Raw genomic sequence first — 22,090 nt, 5'->3', positions numbered from 1 at the left:
TGTGCACATCCCTGACGTCACGGCAGATTTTGAAGTTGCCCGATGCCGGCCATCTGCTCCTGATTACGGGAGGCCCTGAGCTCCTTAAAATTATACGCAGAAAGGCCGGCATGCCCCTCCCGGCTGGAGCGCGGCCACGGCCGGAGCGGCAGCGCATCCCGCTAATCCCGCTGAGCAGAGCGGGGCAAAGACGGCGTCGGGCCACAAGCTGCCCTGCAAGGAGGTGCTCCATCATCTCTAGGAGATGTGGGATGGGAGCCTGGGGGTGTTTTGGCAGAGGGACCAAAATTGTGGTAGTGGCTGTGGCTCTGGGGGTCCCGCTCGCATCAGTGCCACAGCAGCAGCACACAGCTCAAGGAAGGGACTCTGTACTCTAAAATAGAGGATTTGGTGGGAATAAAGCTGGCAAAGGAAGTGGGAAACCACCTTCACTCGGTGCTTTGGAAAAGACCTGCAGGTGTTTTCAGTTGCAGACTGGTGCCTGGCTGCTGCACAAGAAGAGCCACGGGGTCGAGCTGACATCCAAGGGGAAAATCCCTGTGGGCATATTTGGGATGCTCCTCACAGCCTCCATCACTGCCAGGACACTGAGCCAGTCCTTGTGCCCCCTTTGTGCCTCAGTTTCCCCATGGCAGGGCAAGAAAAGGCCATGCCTGGCCACTCCATGGCTCTAGGGAATGTCCTTGGGGACTGTCACACTGATCCCACCCGGTCCTGCTGCCCCCATTGCCTGCATCCAGCCCCCAAAAACTGCCTGGTGATTGCAGGGCAATTAACTGCAGCGTGATTACAAGCAGGATGCTTAATGAGGTTAAACCACTACCTGGGACTTCCTGAGTTCTTAATTACTCACTCTTTAATTGCTGCTCTCAAGTACATTAATATAAATGACTGTCTGGGACAGAAAAAAGAGATGTGATCGGTGTGATTGGGATGCTTCGGGGATATGCCCCTTTCCCAGGGCTCAGATCACGTCCCATACCCACCAGCAGGGATTACACCCATCAAAGTGCTCAAAACCCCACTTTTCTAAAAAAAAAAAAAAAGTATTTGGCGCTGGAAGGGGAGGGGGAGGTCGGAGTGTCCTGAGCAGCCCCCCTGAGCCTGTCTCTGCTCGGCAGCGTCGTGTTTCCGCTGCCTGGTGGATGTGGTGCCCGTGAAGAACGAGGAAGGCGTCGTCATCATGTTCATCCTCAACTTCGAGGACCTGGCGCAGCTGATCGCCAAGAGCAGCGGGCGGAGCCTGCACCAGCGCCTGTCGCACAGCTGGAACAAAGGTGCGTGACAGCTGGAACAAAGGTGCGTGACAGCTGGAACAGAGGTGCTTTCCTCGGGAGCACGGGGGGACTGAAGGATGCCTCTGTGTCTGGGCAGCATCCTGCATGGGAAGAGGTTTGTGGGTTTTGCACAGCCACAGCTCTGCCTGATTCAGGGACTGGTCCAGCCCAAGCCCAGCTGGATGGGAAAAGGCTCTTTGAGCCAGCTGTGCTGCTCTTGCCTTCACAGCTGTCCACAAACACTTCCTGACATCCCAGAGAGCTGGGGAACAGGGCTGGGGGCTGACCCCCTGCATGGGATGGTGCATTTTTGGGAGGAGGTCTCGCTGTGCAGTCCCCTCCATGACCCCCACCCTGCATTGCTGGATCTTTTCCATATTTATCACTGGCTTGGGCTGGAGGTGCTGCTGTGGGGCAGGACCTGTGTGTGGGGTCACCAGGAGGGCCAGGGGACATTTGGTGTCACCAACAGCGTGGCTGTGCTCTGGGGGTGTCACTGCAGGCCAATGGCACCAGGGTGGCTGCACTGCAATGGCTCAGCCTGCCCCAGCTTCAGGCTATTCCCCACTCTCCCAGGCTCCTTCTAGGGTTTTGGAGACAGTGGAAAATTCAAATTCCCTTTTTTTTGGGAAGACTGGATGAAAGGGAAGCTGTGGTGAGGCTCTTGAGGGGATGTGGATATTCAGGGATGCAGATGTTAGACCTGACAAAGAGCTGTGACTTCTAAATCTCCTCCTTCCATACAGCCCTCAGTGCTGGTCAGCTCTGCTTGAGCCAGGAAATAACCCCACCTCTGCCTTCATGACATTCCCTGGGGGTGCTCTTGGGAGGCTTTGGGCAGGCCCCAAAATAAAGCTGTGGGAGCAGCTTGGGTCTGTCCCCCCTTGGCACATGGGGTGGCACAGCAGGACCAGGATCAGAGCCACATCAGGGAGCCCTGGGGACAAGTGCCCGTTGAACCGGAGTGTGTGAGCCTCAGTGCATTCCCACTCGGTGGATTTCTATATCCTGGGGCCATTCAGGTGTCTGTGTATGGCAGCAGGAACCAGCAGAGCTTTGAATGGGTTTGCGTGTGCTCAGGGCAGACAAGCACACCTGGATGTGTGAGTGTGAATGGACAGATAACTGTGCACGTGTTCCTAGCTCTGTGAAGTGATGAGATTCATATTTTTGATGGATTGCTTTAGTACCAGCTACCCTCTCTGCATGACCTGATGAGGAAATCCTAAATTCCAGCACCAGCGTTGCTTTGCAGCCCCATCAGCTCTCAGAATATCTCAACATACGATGCACCCATTTCCATCCCATCCAAAGACAGAAGGCACCCAAATCAAGAGTACCTGCCACTTCCCTGCATGTCTGATGCTGTGTTGAGCATCCCAAGGGATGTTGTGATGTCCTGGGTTTCCCACTCCAGTGACAGGGGGTGTGGAAAAGACAAGAGTTTGTGGTGCCCATCCAGATCAGGCTCTTTCTGACTCAGTCTTTCATTGCACAGCCACAGGTGGCTGTGTTGCTGGTTGCCAGCTCCCTGGTGTGCAGGGAGAGTTGGATGCTTTGCTTCTTCCAGCTGAAAAGCTGCTCTAGGCAGTGGGGATGGGGTGAGCAGAGGGAGCCCGTGTGGTACCCCATGGGCTGGGGCATTTCTGGGCAGGCTGGCACCCTGCCCAAGCAGCTCTGTGGTGTTTTGGGGCTGGATGAGGGAAGCTAATCTTGCCAAAAGCAAAGAGCTCCTCAGCGTGCTGCTTTTTCCCAGGGGACAATGTCTTTGTGGAGCCCATGCCATATCCCATGCACCCCAGGATTGAGGCCACCTTTCGTGCAGGTAGGGAGCAGAGTTGGTGCTGCTGGATGAGCTTCAGGGCTGACCCAGGCCCTGAGGGTGTGAACCCAGCTGCTCACACAAACTCTGCAGTAGCAAGTGACCATGGCCTCCTCTAGAAGAGGACAGGTGACTTTGCATTGACTGTCACAACCAGGGGCATTGGGCCCTCTCCAGATCTGGCTCTTCCTCTCCTGCACCTCTCTCACATCTCCTAGCAGCCCTGGCTGCCCTTGTCCCAGCCCCAGTCCCCTGTGAGGTGGTCTCCTGGTCCCCTGTGATGGCAGAAAGGGATCTTGTTTTTGTGGTCCAAATTCCCTCTGAAAATTCAAAACAAATCCAGGAACACAATTGTTAGAACTACTTTTCTTTCTATGCCTTTCTAAATTACCATCTCTATTGTGTGGGGGTTTTTTTTCCCTAAAGTTCCACCAAGGAGATTTAGAGGCTCGATTTCCTCCGGGACCAAATCCCTTAATTGGCTTTAACCTTTTTAATTGGCTTAGGGATGCTTTGCACCTTTCCCATCTCACATCCACAGTTGTAGGGAACTCTTCTCCAGCTCAGAGGAGCTTGCTGCCAGGCCAGGGTCTGCCTTGAGCACGTGGCACTGTGATGGCATGGGAACAGCAAGTGCTTTGGAGGAGGAAGGGCCACACAGCATGTGCATCCCCCAAAGCCACCCAAAATTCTCCACAGCCTCTCCCCCGCCCCGCCTCACTCCAGCCATCACATGCAGCTAGGTCACACCTTTCTCTCTTGTGTTTTGTTTTTCTTTTTAACAAGGTGAAGGTAGGAGTTTGAAGTTTAGTCTCCCGTCCCTGCGGCGACTCAAAATCCAGCGGAAATCTCTGCCCACCAGTGAGTTTGATGGAGTAGCCATTGACTATGGAAAGGTAACCGTAGCCTTTGTCTGGTACCAGCCCACGCCTCAGGCCAGGTCCCAGCTCTTCCTCGCTGTCCCCATCCCACTCCCCTTGGCTGCTGTGGCTCGGGCCATCTCCAGTGGCAGGGCACAGGCTTGGCCTGCTGAGGGCTGGCAGGGCTTTGGCGGTGTGGGCTGCAGCTCCACCCTGCTGCTCTGCACATCCCGTGCCTCGAGGGGGGAGCAGGAGGTGTGCCAAAGCGGGGAGGAAGGTCTGCCTCCATACTCTGAGTTGTCCAGGATGGTGGAGCTCCAGGGAGTTGTCCCCCACCTCACGTTGGGGACATGGTGGTGGTTGTAGGAGCATGGATCAGGTGTGCTCTGAGCAAGGACTGGCAGGCTCTTTTCCCCATGTTTTCCTGGCAGGGACCAGGCAGCACAGGCAGGTCCAGCTTCTCAGCCCTCCAGCAAAGATTGTGCTTCCCATGATGGAAGGTGATGCTGTCACCAATCTTGAAAAACTGTTGGTGGGGCTTGTTTAGAGATTGCTGTTCTTGGTGGCTTCCTGACTGTCAGCAGTTCTCAGGGCACCTCCAGTCAAAGACCTGTTGTTTTCTGAAATGCTGCAGCTCAAGGCTGTGAGCAGGAGGCTTTTGCTCTGCTAAGGCATCCCTGGGTGCCAGGGTCTGGCTGTGCTGGGTGTATCCAGGCAGCCTGGATAAATCTGCTTCCCCAAATCATAGATGGAAGGTGCCTGTCTTCTCAGAGGTCGTGCTTATGGTAGGTTGCAGATGTGTGTAGGGTTATCAGATGCTTTGGATGCATCATTCCCACAGGCACCAGCACTGCTAAAAGCTCTGGGTACCCCGAGGCTGGAGCTGCACGGGGCACTGCAGTGTGGAATGGAAATGGAATGCAGGGTGGAATGGAAAATGTGCATTGAGGACACCCTGATGATTCACCACTTTGCTGGAGCTTGGTCAAGTGGGCACAGCCCAGAGATGCGACAGCCAGACTCTCCAGGCACCCCATCCTAAAACCTGCCCTAAAGGGCCCTAGGGATGGTGAGAAGTGCCACAGTTCCTCCTGTGGGTATTACTGGAGGTGCACATTCTTATGGGTTTCTACTCCAGAAGGTTGTTGCTCTGCACACCCCATTGCAGACATTAAAGTCTGGAAACTCTTCAGGTCTCCAGGAAAAAAGGTTTAGCTGTGGTTTATGGTGGCTGTAGGAGAAGGAGGAGCAATATGGCCAAATTTGCAAAGCCAGCAGCTCCTCCAGTGCTTCCTGGTGCAGAGCACATCCTCCCCCATAAACACCAGCACTGGGCCTGGGCACTGACCCTCGGTGGTGGCCTGAGCAGCAGGGAGGGAAGGGCAGCCCCAGTGGTGGGACACAGGGACATCTCAGAAAAAGGCATGGCACAGCAGGTACTCCAGGCAAGCCTGTCCCTAGGTCTCCTTTTCTCTTGCTCTCACCTGCTTCCACCCGTGCAGCATCGCCTCGCAAACCTCCCCACACTGCCCAGCCTCCGGCGGGAGCTGGCAGGAGCCAGGAGCTGCCAGGTCCCCAGGGACTCGGTCGCCCCGCTCCAAAGCAGGTCCTGGTCCAGGCTGGAGATGACCTCAGGAACTGCAGTGCTTCCCAGCCCTCTGCCTCTCCTCTTACCTACCCCGGCTCCCTCTCCTTCCCCCACAGCACGCGGGGACTCCTTCTAATACAACGCTTTCTCCTGGCTGTCTTAAAGCCTGGTGGTGACTCCCTGATTTTGAGGGACTTGAAGACATCGCCCAAGGAAAACTGTATGCAGTCAGAGACCGAATCCCTCCTGGAAAAGGAGCGGAGGCCAAGCCTGGAGGCCGACCCCACCCTACAACACTCGTCCCCGAAACAAGAGCCTCCCGTACTGGGCCCACGAGGGTCGTACCCCGCATGGGGTTTCTTTCGGTCTCGCCCTGGGGGCAGCTTCCACAGCCTCCGCAGGGTCTCCTCCTTGGACAACTTTGAGGCCGCGAGGTCTGAGTTCCAGAGAAAATTCAGGGAAAGGAGGGCAAACTCAGGTAGGGAAAACCCCGGAGCTGTCGGTTCTACTGCGGGAGTCAGGGTTCTGCCAATGGCCTCAGCACAGCTCGGGGGGGAGGTCTCGGTCTCTTTTCCCTCTGCAAAGTGGAGATTACCTGGGTCTCCTCCCCAAAACCCATCTCCATGTGATTCCCTGCACAGGCAGGTCCTGCTCTGTAGGTAGAGCCATCCGTGGTTTGTGTGTGAGGTGTGAGACCGTATGAGGTTGCATTTGGCTGCCCCACGCAAGGGGCACCCCGATGCCATCCCACCTTCCCTGGAGGGAGGGAAGGGCTCTGCAGGCATGTGCAGTGTGAGCTGTGTCCATGTGTTGGAGGTGGGTGAGACAGGCCAGGCCACTCTGAAGGGAATGATCCTTCATCATGCTATCCACGTGCAGACCTCTGGTTCTCATGAGAATGATGAGGACAAATTAGATGGAGGTCAAGAAAGACAAGGCTCTCAGCTGGGGATGAGAGAGATTGATCTGTGGAATCTGGCTGTAAAAATGGGCTGGGGGTTCATGATCCTCCAATAGTCACAGGTTACAGACCCTCAGGAGGAGACACGATGGAGAGGGATGGAAGGGGCATGAGCAGGGAGAAGGGTGGCAGCAGGATGGCTGGTGCTAACTGGGCACCTTCACAATGCCTTCAGACACCTCCTGCCCACACCACCACTTGGAGCAATGTCAGAGTGCAAGGGTTAGAAGGGGTAAAAAATTGAAAATACAACCCTGCCCTGCCTGTAGGAGATGGAAAGGTTGGTACACACTGAGGACAGTGCCCAGGGATCTTCCTGGAGCTCTGGCTCTGGGTACAGGCTCCCACTCATGACAACACGTTGCCACAAGCCTGACCAAGAAATTACCTACACAGCTTCCTCCCTGGTCCTGCCCTGGGGTGACCCAGAGGCAGGTCCCTAGGGAGAAATAGCAGGATCCACCCTCACTACAGCTCTTTTTCCAGAGAAAGCTCTGACCTCCCTACCTGGAGCTGGGGGTGGAGGATACATCCGACTCCTGGTTCCCTTTGGTGGCCAAAAACCAAGACAGCAGCTCAGAAGCTATGTTTAGCAGGCAAAAGGTGGAGGAGAACAACCTTCTCCTGTCTGTTTTCATGCCAGTTTTGGCATCTCTCCCTGGTGAATCTCAGTGGGTTGATCCCCAACCCACTGCAGTCATCAGGGGTAGCAAAGGACACTGAGTGTCTCTGTGTTTTGGCAGCTGCTCTGAGCCTCCTGCAGGAGGTTTAATGGTGAAAAGATGGGTGATGTGTGGGAAAAACAGCCCTCTCTCAGGCATCCCAGGCTGGGCTTCTGGGCCAGCCTGAAGAAGTCAAGCCTTTATGGCCAAGCAGATTTTGTCACCCTTTGGTGGCACCTTGTGGTGGTCCCCAGCTCCTGGAGGTCCTACACGAGGTCAGGGCTCTGGGGATCTGTCCCTGCTCACACCGCCCTTCTCAGTGCTCCTCTCCATCCTCTTTCAGAGGCTTCCCACGTCAAACCCAACCCCCCGAACTCCACCTCGGACTCGGACCTCATGAAGTACCGGACCATCAGCCAGATCCCCCAGTTCACCCTCAACTTCGTGGAGTTCAACCTGGAGAAGCACCGCTCGGGCTCCACCACAGAGATTGAGATAATTGCTCCCCACAAGGTGATGGAGCGCACCCAGAACGTCACCGAGAAGGTCACACAGGTATGGGGGCCCTGAGGTGCCACCAAGGCAGTGATGGGGTGCTGGTGTTGCTGCTGGGGGCATCACAAGGACTCTGGTGGCTTTGGGAGGAGAGGAGCAGAGAGAGTTGTGACACCTGGAGATTCCATCCCAGGAAATGCCAATATGCCATGTTTGGTTATGCCTTCCTCTGAATGGCTGAAATTCTCATTTTAGTCCCCTAAATGAGTATTTCTGGCAATTTGTGGCTGGGGAAACACCAGCATAAACTGCTCATGATGGTGGCCTTGAAGGGGACATGTGTTTGCGTGTTTGTGTGTGCATGTGGCCTCTTTTGTGGGGAGATCTGGCCACTGTTCCTGCCCCCCAGCGCTGGGAATGGAGCCCTTGGGGTATGACTGGCCCCGAGGTGCCCAGCCAGGACCTGGCCTGGTGTCAGCACACCGAGGGCCACAGGATCCCCTGGGAGACAGCAGGTGGCACTGCACTGTCACTGTCACCCAGAGGGACACGGGACAGTGCATCCCGTGGGGATAGCAGTGAAAGATGCTGATGGATCCCACAGTCCCGAGCTCTTCTAGCTGTGGGGAAACTGAGGCACTGGAGAGCTTCAATGTACAAAGTACATCCAAGGGCACCTCCCGTTGTTGCCAGCAGCAGCCCAGGGCAAATTTAATGAAAACACAGCCATCTGACCCCAGAAAAGCCTCCAGGCTTGGGAGTTTGCTCCATCAGAGTGGGGTGCTGTCCAGGATTCTCCTTCTGTCTCGGTGCCATGTTAAATAATTCATGGTGAGGCAGAGACAGCGGCGAGACACCGTCTAAAAATACCAGGGAGTGGAGACGAGCTGTTTGGGATGGTCTGGCCCTGCAGTGAGCTGGCAGGGAGGGCAGGCCACAAGTGCAGTGAAGGTCCCACAGGCTCACAGGGCTGTGGCTCTGGAGCACAGCTGGAGGCACGTGGGGATGCTGTGGGGTCAGTGTCAGCAGGCTGGGGTCCTGTCTGCAGGTGGAATGTGTCCCAGTCCCCTCATCTGCCCCTCTGGGCAGGAGGGTGCTGGGGGCAGGGATGAGCTGTGCCAGGATATGTGCTCGGAGTGACACTGGGTCACTGCCAGCCTGCAGCCAGCACCATGGGCCTGATCCTGCCCAGCCACTCGTGTTTGAGGCTCTCCTGGTGATTCTGGAGGGGCCCCCACCTCAGGTCAGTCCCCTTATCCCCAGCACCAGGCAAGGGACACTGGGGGACAGCTGGGAAAGTGATGGGTGCTGGAGAACCACGGGGCACAAGCAATGGCCTGGGTTAGCCAGGGTCACAGGAGCCTCCCCCCTCTGTCACCCACAGCCCACACACACCCTGCTCCCTCCTCCTCCTCCTCCTCCTCCTTCTCCCCTCTGCACTCCCTCGCTCACTGCCAGCACCCAGCTCCCCACACCATGAGCCTGCAGCTAAAGCCAGTAAGTGCAGGAGGAAGGGGACAAAGGGAAGGGGCACCCAGGAGGATCACCATGGGGAACAGTGGCACTGCCACCTTCAGAGACTCCCAGGGCCACCCAGGCCACCCAAGGGTGACCTTCCCATCCCTTAGGGGCAGAGAGGAACAAGGCTGCAGCGGCTCCTTAGCTCTCTGTTGGCTTGGATGCTCTTCTGGGGGTTGTTTCTTTACCTTTTTCTGCCTCAGATCTTTGGGGCTGTGGTTTTTTATTCATTCCTGCCTGGAAAGCAAGAGTGTTTAACCTGTTCTTGCTTCTGCCACAAGGGCTAGGTGCCAGGAACGAGGGGCAGGGCACGTGCCCCAGCACAGGGAACAGTATTTGGTGTCCTGAATTCAGGACTGGCCCCACAGAGCTGCCTCCAGCCAGGCAGAACAAGCATTCAGCTGCCGAGGCTGCGAGCATTGCTGCTTTTCCCAGCCACAAGCTGAAGGAGCCCACCTCAGCTCTTCCAGGTGCATCCCAGTTTTAGCATCAAGCATTTATCAGTGTTGCCTTGTTCCCATCCCCAGAGGAGCCAGTCCCCAAGCCCAGCTGGCACCTCATTCCCTGCACAACGATTGCGTTTGGGTCACTTTTTCCAATCCCTCCCCTCTCCGTCCACCGCCGACGTCGACGGCTCCCGCTGCTCCATTGGCGCTGCCGTCCCCACGGGGGCCCGGCATCGATTGGCTTTGATTAATCCACGCCGGGCTCCCGAACGCCCTTCGCAGCCGCATGCCTCCCACCCGCCTGGCCGAGTGCCTGCGTGCCTGCGTGGGCAATGCCACGGCCCGAGCGCTGCGCCCGCCGTGCCGGACGCTGCCTGGGCCTGTGGGGCTGGGGGCCCCCATGGTGGACACCCGGACCTCGAGGGCCAGCTGCCGCCTGGGGCGCAGGGCCAGCTGCAGGCAGGTAGGAGCAGGGGACACCTCTGGGGCACGGGACCTGCTGTGGTGTTCTGGGATGTGGGAGAGGCTGCTTGTTGTGGGATGGATCCTCTTTGGATCGCAGCATCAAGAGCCCTTGGGAAACCCTTGAATAAGAAACCTTGATCCTTCCTGTCAGGGCAAGAAGGATCAGACCCTTCTGATCCATGGTGATGCTCACTGCTGTTGCGTTGGGATATGTGGATCCTCCTTTCTCCTCTCTTCTCTTTCCTCTCTACTCTCCTTTGCAGCCCAGCTGGGGGGCTCAGTGCCAGGAGAGAGAATTGAGGTGCCCCTCATCCTCCTTTGCAACTGGCACTGGTCCCAGCACCACAGGGACACTGGGGGACATCAGAGCTGCAGGGGCAGGAAAGGGATCCAGCTGCATCCAGCTCCAAATAAGCCCCTTCATGCCACCACCCCTCAGCACCCAAAGCAGGGCAGCCCCACCCCTCCCTTACCCAGTGTCTCGTGTTGTGTCCCCACAGTGGCTTTAGAGCCACCAGGAGCTGGCATTGGTCCTGGAGGGGGAGCTGGGCCAGGCTTGGACGTGTGGGGACCTCACTGGGGCTGTGGAGTGTCCCCATGAAAGCAGCGAGCCATGGGGACACGTGACAGCATGGGAGGGTGCTTGCACCATCTCAGATCGAGATGGTGTTTGCATGTTGGTGGCCACAGGTGAGATGGGAAAAGGGCATTGCCTGAGGCTTTGCTGCAGGTGGCCCAAGCTGTCCCTCTGCTTGGAGGACAAATGTGCCAGGAGGACATCAGGGGAAGATACTTGCTATGGCCAAGAAAGGCACGGTGCAAGGCTTGCAGGATGCCCAATCTGCTGTCACCCTCAGGTGACACAGCCATGTGAGGGCATCTCCAAGCTGCCCATCCCACAGCCCTGTAGCAGGGACATCCAGCAGCTCCCAAGCAGGTGGCACAGAGCTAAGGGCAGAATGAGGCTCAGCAGCAGGCACTTTCCTCTCTGCTGGGTCAGAAGGCCATCAAGCATGTAAGAAACTGCCTCAAGGGTGACCATCAGAGACAGACAGGGACCTTGGTGTCAGCCACAGTGGGAACTGGACAAACATATGCAGCCAACAAAGGTGAAAAAGCTGTAGGAAATCATTGTGTGCTCCTTGATGCTCCACCAGCACATGGAAGTCCCCTGCCCGGTTCCTGGCATTATGCAGCCTCTCTCCTGGTCCCACATCCTTCTCACACCCCTCTCCTGGTCCCACATCCTTCTCACACCCCTCTCCTGGTCTCACATCCTTCTCACACCCCTCTCCTGGTCTCACATCCTTCTCATGCCCCTCTCCTGGCAGGTGCTGTCCCTGGGCGCTGACGTCCTTCCCGAGTACAAGCTGCAGGCGCCGCGCATCCACCGATGGACCATCCTGCACTACAGCCCCTTCAAGGCCGTGTGGGACTGGCTCATCCTCCTGCTGGTCATCTACACTGCCGTCTTCACCCCCTACTCAGCCGCCTTCCTGCTCAACGAGGAGCAGGTGGAGGAGAAGCGCTGGGACTGCAGCTACTCCTGTGACCCGCTCAACATCATTGACCTCATCGTGGACATCATGTTCATCGTGGACATTGTCATCAACTTCCGCACCACCTACGTCAACATCAACGACGAGGTGGTGAGCCACCCCGGCAAGATCGCCATCCATTACTTCAAGGGGTGGTTCCTCATTGACATGGTGGCTGCCATCCCCTTCGACCTGCTCATCTTCCGCTCTGGCTCTGATGAGGTAAGAGCAGGGTCTATCAGGACAGCAGGGGATGCATGGGTGGATAGGGAGAGATGTATGAGAAAGAAAGGGATGTGGGCGGTTTGATGTAAGTGGTGGATGGCTAAATCCATGGGGAGAGGGGTAGTTGGTCACAGGGTGGAGAAGGGTGTCTTTACAGGTTTTTAAGCAGCTGGGACCTGGGATTTAATTTTTTAGGGTCAGGCAGTTCCTACTCTAAGTGTTAAGAGTGGATCCACTCCCCTTGTTGAGGCTGACCCAGCAGAGCAGGCTGGGGGCTCAGTTTAAGGGCTGACCCCACACTCCAGTGTGGGTGAATTTGGGGGTGCATTGCCAGTCAGACTCAAAATGTTGGCAGTGGGATAACCCTGTAGTTACTGTACTGCCTGGAGGCTCCACCTCTGGGAGTGAAAGGCAGCTCTTTTGGGAGCAATGGCTGGCAAGGCGAGGACCCATCAGGAAACATGGGCTTGGCCTTGGCTCTTCTCACTTGCTCATCCCTAATCCCAGAGCTTGTTGCCTTTATGATCAGCAGAGGCAAACTGCCCTTCCTGTGCTGTGACTCATCTGACCTAGTTCAGAGGTCACCTCCAGGACAAGGTGATTCACACTCTAGAAATGCATTTTGATTCTTCAAAGGAAGCACGGCTCAGCTGGGAACATGTCTTTGGGGCATGCCACATTTATCCTTTGCACGTCCCTGAGGTGTCTCCCCTCTCCCCTGCAGACCACCACCCTCATTGGCCTCCTGAAGACTGCCCGGCTGCTGCGGCTGGTGCGCGTGGCGCGGAAGCTGGACCGCTACTCGGAGTACGGAGCAGCCGTGCTCTTCCTGCTCATGTGCACCTTCGCCCTCATCGCCCACTGGCTGGCCTGCATCTGGTACGCCATCGGCAACGTGGAGAGGCCCTACATGGAGCACAAGATTGGCTGGCTGGACAACCTGGGTGACCAGATCGGCAAGCGCTACAACGACAGCGACCTCTCCTCTGGGCCGTCCATCAAGGATAAATATGTCACTGCCCTGTACTTCACCTTCAGCAGCCTCACCAGCGTGGGCTTTGGCAATGTCTCGCCCAACACCAACTCTGAGAAGATCTTCTCCATCTGTGTCATGCTCATTGGCTGTGAGTGCCTGCACACGTCCCACTGTTCCCGTCCCTGCTTTGGAGGTTGGAGCATCTCCCTCTGCCTCTTCTGCACAGATAAATGGATGGGGTGATACAAATACATGTTCTCAGGTCCTGGTAGATATTGGTTTTGGGAATCTGCTGGTTCTAGGTCTCATGTAGCTGGACATGCATCTCTCCATGTCCCACTGAGTCCTGCCCTCTCGTTTCAGCTCTGATGTATGCCAGTATCTTCGGCAACGTCTCAGCCATCATCCAGCGCCTCTACTCAGGCACAGCACGCTACCACACGCAGATGCTGCGGGTCAAGGAGTTCATCCGCTTCCACCAGATCCCCAACCCCCTGCGCCAGCGCCTGGAGGAGTATTTCCAGCACGCCTGGTCCTACACCAACGGCATCGACATGAACGCGGTGAGTGCGGGCAGGTAGGCCCTGTGTCCTCACAGCACTGTGTCCTAAACAACACGGCGTCTAGATCTGGGTCCACCCAAATATTTCCATCCTTTTGGTCAGGATAGAGGCAGGAGACTTGGGAGGCTGGAGACAGACTCTATCCACACAGCTTCGCATTTCCACCTCTTGCATCCCCCTTTCTCCTTCTCTCCTTTTTCTGCCCATTCCTTTACATGCACCCAGAGGTTTTCCAGGATCGTGAGCACATTTCGTGGTCAGAGAGCAGGTTTGGTGGGGAGCTCAGATCCCTCTTGGCACTGAGCACTTTCAGGCTGGTGTCTGTTGGTGTCACAGGAGCGGAGCAGGTATCGATCCAGTTCCTCTCCACACCACCGGTTGCTAAGCAAAGTGCATCCTGCTCTCGCAGCAGGGAAAGGAGGGCATTTAAATAAACCTCGATCCATTTTAATTAGAGCCCAGAGAGGCAGCTGTTTGTTAGCAAAGGGGGGATCAATGGCGGAGCTGTGCTGGAGAGGCGCCGTGTCTCCGAGCCTTTGTGCCGACAGCGCCGGGGCTCCGTGGGGATGAGGATGCAGCTTGGCTGAGGGGTTCTGGGCTGGGGACTGGACTCAGCCCTGGGATTCAGTGCACAGACATGATGGCTCAGCCAGCAGCAAGGCAGAGGAATGAAAAAGGATAAAGCAAGGAGAGACGTGAGACCTCATATTCCTGGTCTCTTAGGTATCGGGTTATCAGCCCACTCATTCCCTGCTAATGCTCCTTCTTTTCCTTAAGATTTGATCCTGAGCAGCATCAGGACACAGATTTGTACGAATTCAGCGTCTCCCTCTAAAGTTGCTGCTACCACATGAAACAACTGGGCAGCATTTGAGGGTTTGCTGCTGGGAGAGCTTTGGGTTAAACCTCTCAGGTGGAGGAGAACCCTGGGCTGGACATCAGTGGCAATAACGAGAAGCAGTGCCACCCTACCAAGCACGGGTGCTCTTGGCTTAGTACAAACCCAGGTCACAAATCCCCAGGGAGAGCTGAGCTTGTGGCTCAGCCACGCCGCTGCTCACACCAATTCCTGCTGGCTGCTGCTGTGATCTCATCAATCACCCCACAGCCTGATCAATTGGTCCACCCCTGATTTCCCAGTAGGGAAACACTTCTGCTAGCATGGGAGATCAAGCTGAAGCCAGGAACAAGTCGTGCTCACCAGCCCCAGCATGGCTGTTCCAGATTTGGCCACCAGCGGGATGTGAGCAAAGAGGACAGCAAGGAGGACCCCAGGGCCATATGCTGCTCTCCAAAAAAAACCCAAACCCAGGTGGTTTTCACCTTGGCACCGTGAGTCATTGGTGGCAGCAGCTTTCTCCATATTGTGAGTTTTACCTTGATGTCACCTTCAGATTCAGCTTTTGTTCAACATGAGGTATTTGCACAGGTATATTTAGCTGTCAGTGCACACAACTGTCCTGTGCTGCTGTTTCTTGGCATTCAGGCAGGTGCTGTTTAATTAAGGTTTTTGTGCTCTTTGTGCCAGTTTCTGCTCTCATTCATCCAAGATTAGTGGGTGTAAAGATGAAAAAGGGGATATGCCACCATTGGGTATAAATAGATCAAACTGGTTACTTTTATTAATTGCTTGGGAGTGCTGTTGTCCCCAGCCACAAGCAGCAAAAGCCAGCAAACGGCAGGCAGGGATCCACCAAGGGAAGATCAAACGACAATCGAAATCACGGAATCACAGAATGGTTTATGGTTGGAAGGGACCTCAAAGCTCAAACTGTTCCACTCCCTGCTATGAGCAAGAACATCTTCCACTGGTCCAGGTTGTTCCAAGCCCCATCCATCTGGCCTTGAACACTTCCAGGGATGGGAAAATGCCCCCACATTTGGCTTTCTGGGCACACGTTCTCCCTGTTTGGCCCCATTGTTTCATGCTGAGTGTCACACAGCCTCCCAGCTCTGTCACAGCGCTCCCTCCCAGGGACAGTGGCCTGATGGCATCTCTCCCTGGCTCTCCACAGGTGCTGAAGGGCTTCCCCGACTGCCTGCAGGCCGACATCTGCCTGCACCTGAACCGCACGCTGCTGCAGAACTGCAAAGCGTTCCGGGGAGCCAGCAAAGGCTGCCTGCGCGCCCTGGCCATGAAGTTCAAGACAACTCATGCACCACCCGGGGACACCCTGGTGCACTACGGGGATGTCCTCACCACACTCTACTTCATCTCCCGGGGCTCCATTGAGATCCTCAGGGAAGACATTGTGGTGGCCATCTTAGGTGAAAAAGTCCTTCCTTTTGTGAGGGGTGACGGGCGAGGGGCAAAGGGTGATGAGCAGTGGATGAAGGGTGGCAGGTGAGGGTAAAGAACTTCCCCACATACTGAGGAAGGGAAGGTTGTTCCTCAGCATCTGCTGGGTCCCCACACCAGTGGACAATGAAAGGAAGATCCCTGGGAAATGCCAGGGAGAAGCAGCAAAGGAGTGAGGAGAGCAGGGCATGGCTCAGCAGTCTCCAGCCACCACTGATGACCCACTGCCCTGGCTTGGTGTCACCATCACTGGTGGCTTTCACAGTGTTATCCCCAACACACACAGTCAGGGTTGGTGTCGCTGGGCACCCCCTTGTTCACAAGCCAGACCAGAATAGCTGGACAGTAGTGGGTGCCCACATCTCCACAATGAGCTGTCTCTTGACACAGGGAAGAACGACATCTTTGGGGAGCCCATCAGCCTCTATGCCCGCCCAGGGAAGTCCAACGCCGACGTGAGGGCCCTGACCTACTGTGACTTGCACAAGATCCAGCGTGAGGACCTGCTGGAGGTCTTGGACATGTACCCAGCCTTCTCTGACAACTTCTGGAGCAACCTAGAGATCACCTTCAACCTACGAGATGTGAGTGCCAGGGCTGCCCCAGGGAGCAAATGTAGTCAGTGCTTAAATTTGGCAAGTGGAAGGGCTGAAGCAAGACTGTCAGGAGGTGCAACAGCCACATTTCCCATTCTCCAGGGAGTTATGATTCCCCCACAGCAGGACACGTCTACTTTTATAGTGTGTGACTGAACTTTGTCCTTTCCTGACTTTTTTTTTTTCAGAGACCTAAAATATAGACAAGAAAGTAAATATCCATGCATGTTCTGTCACACTCTGGGATGTCCTGCCACTTCTCAGGGTGCTCCTTCCCTCCCCATGGCTCTGACACACTTACCTCAGTCTCAGAGGAGCTTCAGGAACCCCTTGAGCTTTGAAACCAGTCCAGGAGGCACTGGGTGGGACGGGGCAGTGGTGAAGAGACAGCGGTACCTTCACCTTCAGAGAACATGGAAAGGGCTGTAGCCAGCAGGCATGGGGATGGGACAGGACGCCCTTTCCCTGCTGAGCAGCCCCTCTGGTTCCTCAGGCAGACAGCGTTCCCCGCTCACCCCTCAGCGAGGAGTACGACTGCACCTACCGCCGGGCTCGCCGCCGCAAGCGCTCCCCCTGCCAGCCCAACAAGCCTGGTGAGTCCCCTGCCCTGGCAGAGCCTGCCTGCAGGGCAGGACAGTGGAATCAGTATTAATTACTACCCAAAGCAGAGGTAGCTGGTGTCTCTGTCCCTGTAAACCATCCTGCAGGCACCCAAGCTGCCTTCCCTCCCTCCCCTTGGGGTGCCCCAGCCCTACAGGCATCCTGAGGGAATGGGGGGCTGTTTCTTCACGTGTGGTAGTCCCCAGAGTGACCTGTTGTGCTGCCCCACAGACCCAGACACGGGCACCTCTGATGCAGAGCAGTATCACACCTACTCCGAGCTCACCAACCCGCAGGACCCGCTGAGTAAGGAGCAGTGGGACGACGTGGGCAGCAGCACCTCTCCCTGCTCCCAGGCCAGCGACGATGAGGCCAAGAGCGGCAGCCCTGTGAAAGCTGAGCCCTTCCCCACGCCCAAAAAGGATGACTTGGCTCTGCCCTCGCTCAGCCTCATCACCACCAGCGCTGGTGACACGGAGGTTGGCAAGCAGGTGGCAGAGAGCAGCCAGTCCTACACAGGTACCCAGGGCTGCTGGCAGGAGGGTGCTGAGACAAGCTTGGGTATGGTGGCCTTGTCTTGGAGCAGGGCCAAGCTGCTCATGTGCATTTGAGGGGAGCCACACTCCAAGGCCAAGGGTCTTGGCTGCCTTTTGTCCTCAGCTGGATCTGCTTTGTCCCTCCTGTGCCACTGCCATGTATGTCAGTTAGGGTGATGGCTCTCCAAGGGTGTGGGTGATGGCTCTCCATGATGTCAGTGGTGGCTCCACATGTGTATTGCTGATAGCTCTCCATGTGTGTTGGTGATGGCTCTCCACGGGTGTTGGTGATGGCTCTCCACAGGTGTGGGTGATGGCTCCACATGTATGTGGGTGATGGCTCTCCATGTGTGTGGGTGATGGCTCCACATGTATGTTGGTGATGGCTCTCCACGGGTGTGGGTGATGGCTCTCCACGGGTGTTGGTGATGGCTCTCCATGTGTGTTGGTGATGGCTCCACATGTATGTTGGTGATGGCTCTCCACGGGTGTGGGTGATGGCTCTCCATGATGACAGTAGTGGCTCCATGTGTATGTTGGTGATGGCTCTCCATGTATCAGGTGACAGAATCTGAAGCAGCACCTCCATACTGGTGGGGCTGGAGGATGCCAGACAAGGGCTGAGATGTCTCCTCTCCTTCCAGCCACCCCCCTGGATATTCCCAACATGTTCACCTTCTGGGAGGACCGGCAGGCGGCCCAGCCTGCGGAGCCTCTGCAGCACATCTCGCTGGTGCACAGCTCGCAGGACGTGCCCCTGCACAGTGACTACAGGCCAGGCCAGATCGAGTCCAGGCTGGAGCTCCTGCAGGCCCAGCTCAGCAGGTGGGCAGGGAGAGGACCTGGGGGACTCTGGGCCATCATCATCTGCTTTCTAGAGGTGGCTGAAGTGTCCTCTGTGTGCAGCAACACCAAGTCCTGACCCCTGGGACACTGCATTCCTGGGGAGGGGGTGGGAGTGCTTTGCAAAAGCAGCGGCTTCTCAAAGGGCAAGTCCTGACCCTGACTGCAGCCCAGCCCCTCATCTGCTGCTGTGCCACCACCCTTGGCATGTGTCACCACCCCCAGGATGTCCCACAGTGCCACCTGAGATCTGTCACTTTGCCCTGGCTTCCAAACTCAATGCAACTGCAGATATTGAACCATCCACAGGCACAACTGGAGCGCTTTGCAGGTCCCCTCTTCCTGCTGCAAAGACCTACAAGCATCCTCTTGCTCAAGCAAATGAGCCTCATGACCATCATCAGCCTCTAAATAAGAAAAAATACATTACTTTTCAAACTGACAGAGAGCAGGCTTAGATTGAATACTAGGAAAAAATCCTTCTCTGTGAGGGTGGTGAGACCTGGCATAGGGTGCCCAGAGCAGCTGTGGCTGCCCCGTCCCTGAAGTGTTCCAGGCCAGGTTGGAAGGGGCTTGGAGCAACCTGCTCTAATGGAAGGTGTCCCTGCCCATGGCTGGGGATGGAACTGGATGAGCTTTAAGATCCCTTTCAACCCCAGCTGGTCTGTGACTTTTGAAGAAGGAAGAACCCTCACTGGAGGTGCAGGTTTAAGGTCCCCAGGCAGCACCCACATGAGGGGCTGACACTGTGGGTTCTGCTGCCCTTGCTGAGCTCATTTCACCACACACTTGTGTTTAGGTGTCTCTCCAGTGCACCAGCACTTGGGGACAGATCTGCCCACTCTGTCAGTGATGTTGTGACTGTGTCCTGCAAGCGGGCTGTGCCCACTCCTGCCAGAGCTGTTCACTTCAGTCAAGGACAAGGGAGAAAGAAGAGACTTCTACTTTTCTGTTTTCTTCTCTTCCTGTGTTAAAAGTGGTTGGCACTAACCTGCCTTGCTCCATCTGTCAGCACAGGCAGCGGGCCTGGAGAATTGATCCAGATTAAAACTAACCATTGCAATTTTTTCCCCCCTCCAGGGTAATTTTAGCTTTTTTTTCAAATCCCCACTCCAGATCCCAGTTTGGCTCCACATAAAACTGGGCAGAGGATGATTGAGTGTGGCAGGAGAGAGATGGCAGGATTGATCTCTCTCTGGCAGTGCTGATTTGAAGCTCTCTAAAAACCTCAGCGAGCAGCAGGCAAAGCATCACTGCCCTGGGGTGGCGGGATTGGCACCTCCTCCCAGTGCCTCCCCTGCCCAGCTGCAGCATGCAAAAGGGTTCTCTGTGCTGCTCTGTCCCCAGGCTGGAGTCCAGGATGTCGTCAGACATTCATATAATCCTGCAGCTCCTGCAGCGCCAGCTGTCCCAAGTGCCACCCGCGTACAGCCCCATCTCGCCCACCTCCCACACCCTGGCCATGTACGGCGTCGTCCCGCGGAGCCTGGAGCCCCTCGCCCCCTGTGCACCTCTGGAGGACCAGGAGCTGCCCACCCAGGAGCAGGTAAGGTCACCCCTGCCGGCTCAGCACCCTTCTGCCCCAGTTCTCTCCAGGCAAGGCACAGCCAAACGCTCATGGGTCCCAGCAAAGCCATGGGGTCTTGCCTTGGGGGCAGATCTGCCCAGTGCATCACTGGTTTTGGGGCACAGCTGCCAGCCCCAACGCTGCCAGGTTGCCCCATCAGTAGGGAAGGAAGTGGGTTCTTCTGCTCTGAGGCTTTCTCAAGTGAAAAATAACATTTTGGGGCTCAGAGCCTGATGAGGCTCCAAGGCTGAGTGTGGCTACTTTTACCATAACTCACACAGTTCCTCGTTTCCCACCAGAGCCCGAGCTACACGGAGGTAGAAAAGTTCCACTTGAAATCCAGGGACTCCTTGTCAAGCGGGATGCAGCTGTCTGTGTCATCTGACAAAACCGTGACCGTCTACTCCGAGCAGGAGCACCACTCCCCGCCTCTCCCGAACCCAGAGCCTCCCCACCAAAGGGCACCAAACACCCAGGGACTCTCGCGGGGCTCTCGTTTCCCTTCCCTCCCTGAGCACTTGGAGGCATCTTCCGAGCACCAGGACATTCAGAGACACCTCTCCGACCCCGTGCTTCCTGGAAGTTAGAGACGTGGGGGCGAGTCAAGAGGAACCTCAACTGCAAGCCCGCTCAGTTGATGTTGATTTTGACTGCAAGGGTAAGACATTGGACAATGCCATTGGCTCAGGGGTATAATTTGTAGCTATCTTCTGCCACCTTGACAGGAAGTATAGAGTGGCTGGCTTCCAAGGTCAACGTTTTCCAGCGGTTCCCATAGAGTAGATTTCATTTGCACATTAGAGTGAACCTAGAACAGTTCTTACAGCCACCATCGAGCTGGTTAGGCCACGTGGCTCCCACCACCTCCTCCTTGCCAAGGCTTCTTCTCGAGAAGGGCACAAGCCAAGCAAGCCACAGCAACCACAGGAGGGCAAATCCAGGGCTCTGGGCTGCGAGGCTGCTGTGTTGGAAACCTCTGGAGCAGGGACCACTGTGTTGGGTACAAGGCTCAGCCCAGCAGAGCCCGCAGGTCTTACAGAAGGGTGGTCACCAGAGGAGGAGTGTGAGATCTCCACGGTGTGGTCCAGGAGAAACTGCAGGTGGCAAGCCCAGGACAAGGATAGAAGCTTGTCCTACTTGATTGCCACTGAGAAGTGAAGGGCCAACAGCCCCTGCCACCTCAGCCTGCTTCAGCACGAGCCCCAGAGCACCGAATTCTCCAGCAAGGCCGACCACACCTTGCCAACCCCAACACACATCCCACAGCTCCCCAGGTAAATCCAACCCGTCGCCGGCCTGGGCATAAAGCACAAAATTCAAAAGCACAATCCCAGAAAGCTGAGAAGCCCCAGACACGCCGTGCCCAGCCCTCCCTCCCGGCCTCTCTCTTTTGATAAAGGTTCCATAGGTGCTTCCTCTGGCCAGCCCTTCTCCCGGCAGCCTCCGCAGCATTCCGTAGGAGAAGCCCACGTAGCGCTGCCGCCCCGCTGCTCGGGTAGATGCTGTGATAGTCCTAGGCCGCCAGCTCCAGCGATGTATCGAGCTCCCTCCGAGAGTAGTCAAACTGTGAGCGTCTCTTTCTCTGGAGTTTTAGTGTACACTTTGCTAATAAAGATGTTTTTGGCACCTAATGTGAATTACGGCTGTGTTCGTTGGGAGCATCCATGAATCTATCCCGGAGATCTTCACCTCGAAAAGGCTGTGATAAAACCTGGTTACTTCATGCAAGGAGCGTGGGGCTGATGGACCCCAAGTGCAGTCAGGTCAAGGGGGAACCTGTGGGGCTTCTCTTGAAAGGACGCACTGGAGGCCCTGCAGTAATTTGGAAAAGCTTTTCTACAAGCCCAGGCAGCTGGTTAGAGAAATTATCTCAGAACCACAACTCAGGCAGAGCTCGGGCCAGGAGTCCTTGCAGCAGGGACCTCAAGGAGCACAGCGCTGCCCACAGCGGCCCTGCGCCCGCTGAGGGGACACGGGAGCTCCGCGGGGCCGGGATCCCACCGGCCTCGCTGCGGGCACAGCGAGAGCTCCCTGGGGAGCCGGCTGCACCCTTTCTCTCAGCCAGGCGCCGAGTACTCGCCAGGGCTGCTTCCAAAAGTAAACACCATAATTAACCTCTTGTTAATTAGAGATAAGCCCGGGCCCGTCCGCCACTCGGCCGAGGCGGGACTCGAACTTGCGGCAACATGAAGTGGCCCCACCCGCCTCGGGCTGGCGTAACTGACATCGCTTCCAGCCAATCGATCACCGATA

General features: G+C 56.3%; 1 protein-coding gene across 4 annotated transcripts in view; it reads left to right on the top strand.

The window, feature by feature from the left end:
- Window positions 1-21,468, top strand: part of KCNH6 (potassium voltage-gated channel subfamily H member 6) — a 31,707-nt gene extending 10,239 nt beyond the window's left edge. The window contains exons 3-16 of one of the 4 annotated variants that reach the window (XM_064399814.1): window positions 1,122-1,277; window positions 3,886-3,995; window positions 5,713-6,025; window positions 7,514-7,725; window positions 11,426-11,854; window positions 12,582-12,981; window positions 13,197-13,396; window positions 15,412-15,664; window positions 16,086-16,279; window positions 16,785-16,884; window positions 17,123-17,410; window positions 18,072-18,252; window positions 19,618-19,816; window positions 20,137-21,468. In XM_064399814.1, the coding sequence (XP_064255884.1) occupies window positions 1,122-1,277; window positions 3,886-3,995; window positions 5,713-6,025; window positions 7,514-7,725; window positions 11,426-11,854; window positions 12,582-12,981; window positions 13,197-13,396; window positions 15,412-15,664; window positions 16,086-16,279; window positions 16,785-16,884; window positions 17,123-17,410; window positions 18,072-18,252; window positions 19,618-19,816; window positions 20,137-20,424 (3,323 nt within the window). In that variant the 3' untranslated portion in view covers window positions 20,425-21,468. Of the gene's footprint in view, window positions 1-1,121; window positions 1,278-3,885; window positions 3,996-5,703; window positions 6,026-7,513; window positions 7,726-11,425; window positions 11,855-12,581; window positions 12,982-13,196; window positions 13,397-15,411; window positions 15,665-16,085; window positions 16,280-16,784; window positions 16,885-17,122; window positions 17,411-18,071; window positions 18,253-19,617; window positions 19,817-20,136 lie in introns of those variants that run through there. The other 3 variants (XM_064399815.1, XM_064399817.1, XM_064399816.1) reach the window with 3 other exon arrangements.
- The last annotated feature ends 622 nt before the right edge of the window (window positions 21,469-22,090 follow it).

This window comes from Passer domesticus, chromosome 27 (assembly GCF_036417665.1).
Source record: "Passer domesticus isolate bPasDom1 chromosome 27, bPasDom1.hap1, whole genome shotgun sequence".
Lineage (NCBI taxonomy): Eukaryota > Metazoa > Chordata > Aves > Passeriformes > Passeridae > Passer > Passer domesticus.
This window is presented reverse-complemented; position numbering and strand designations above follow the sequence as displayed.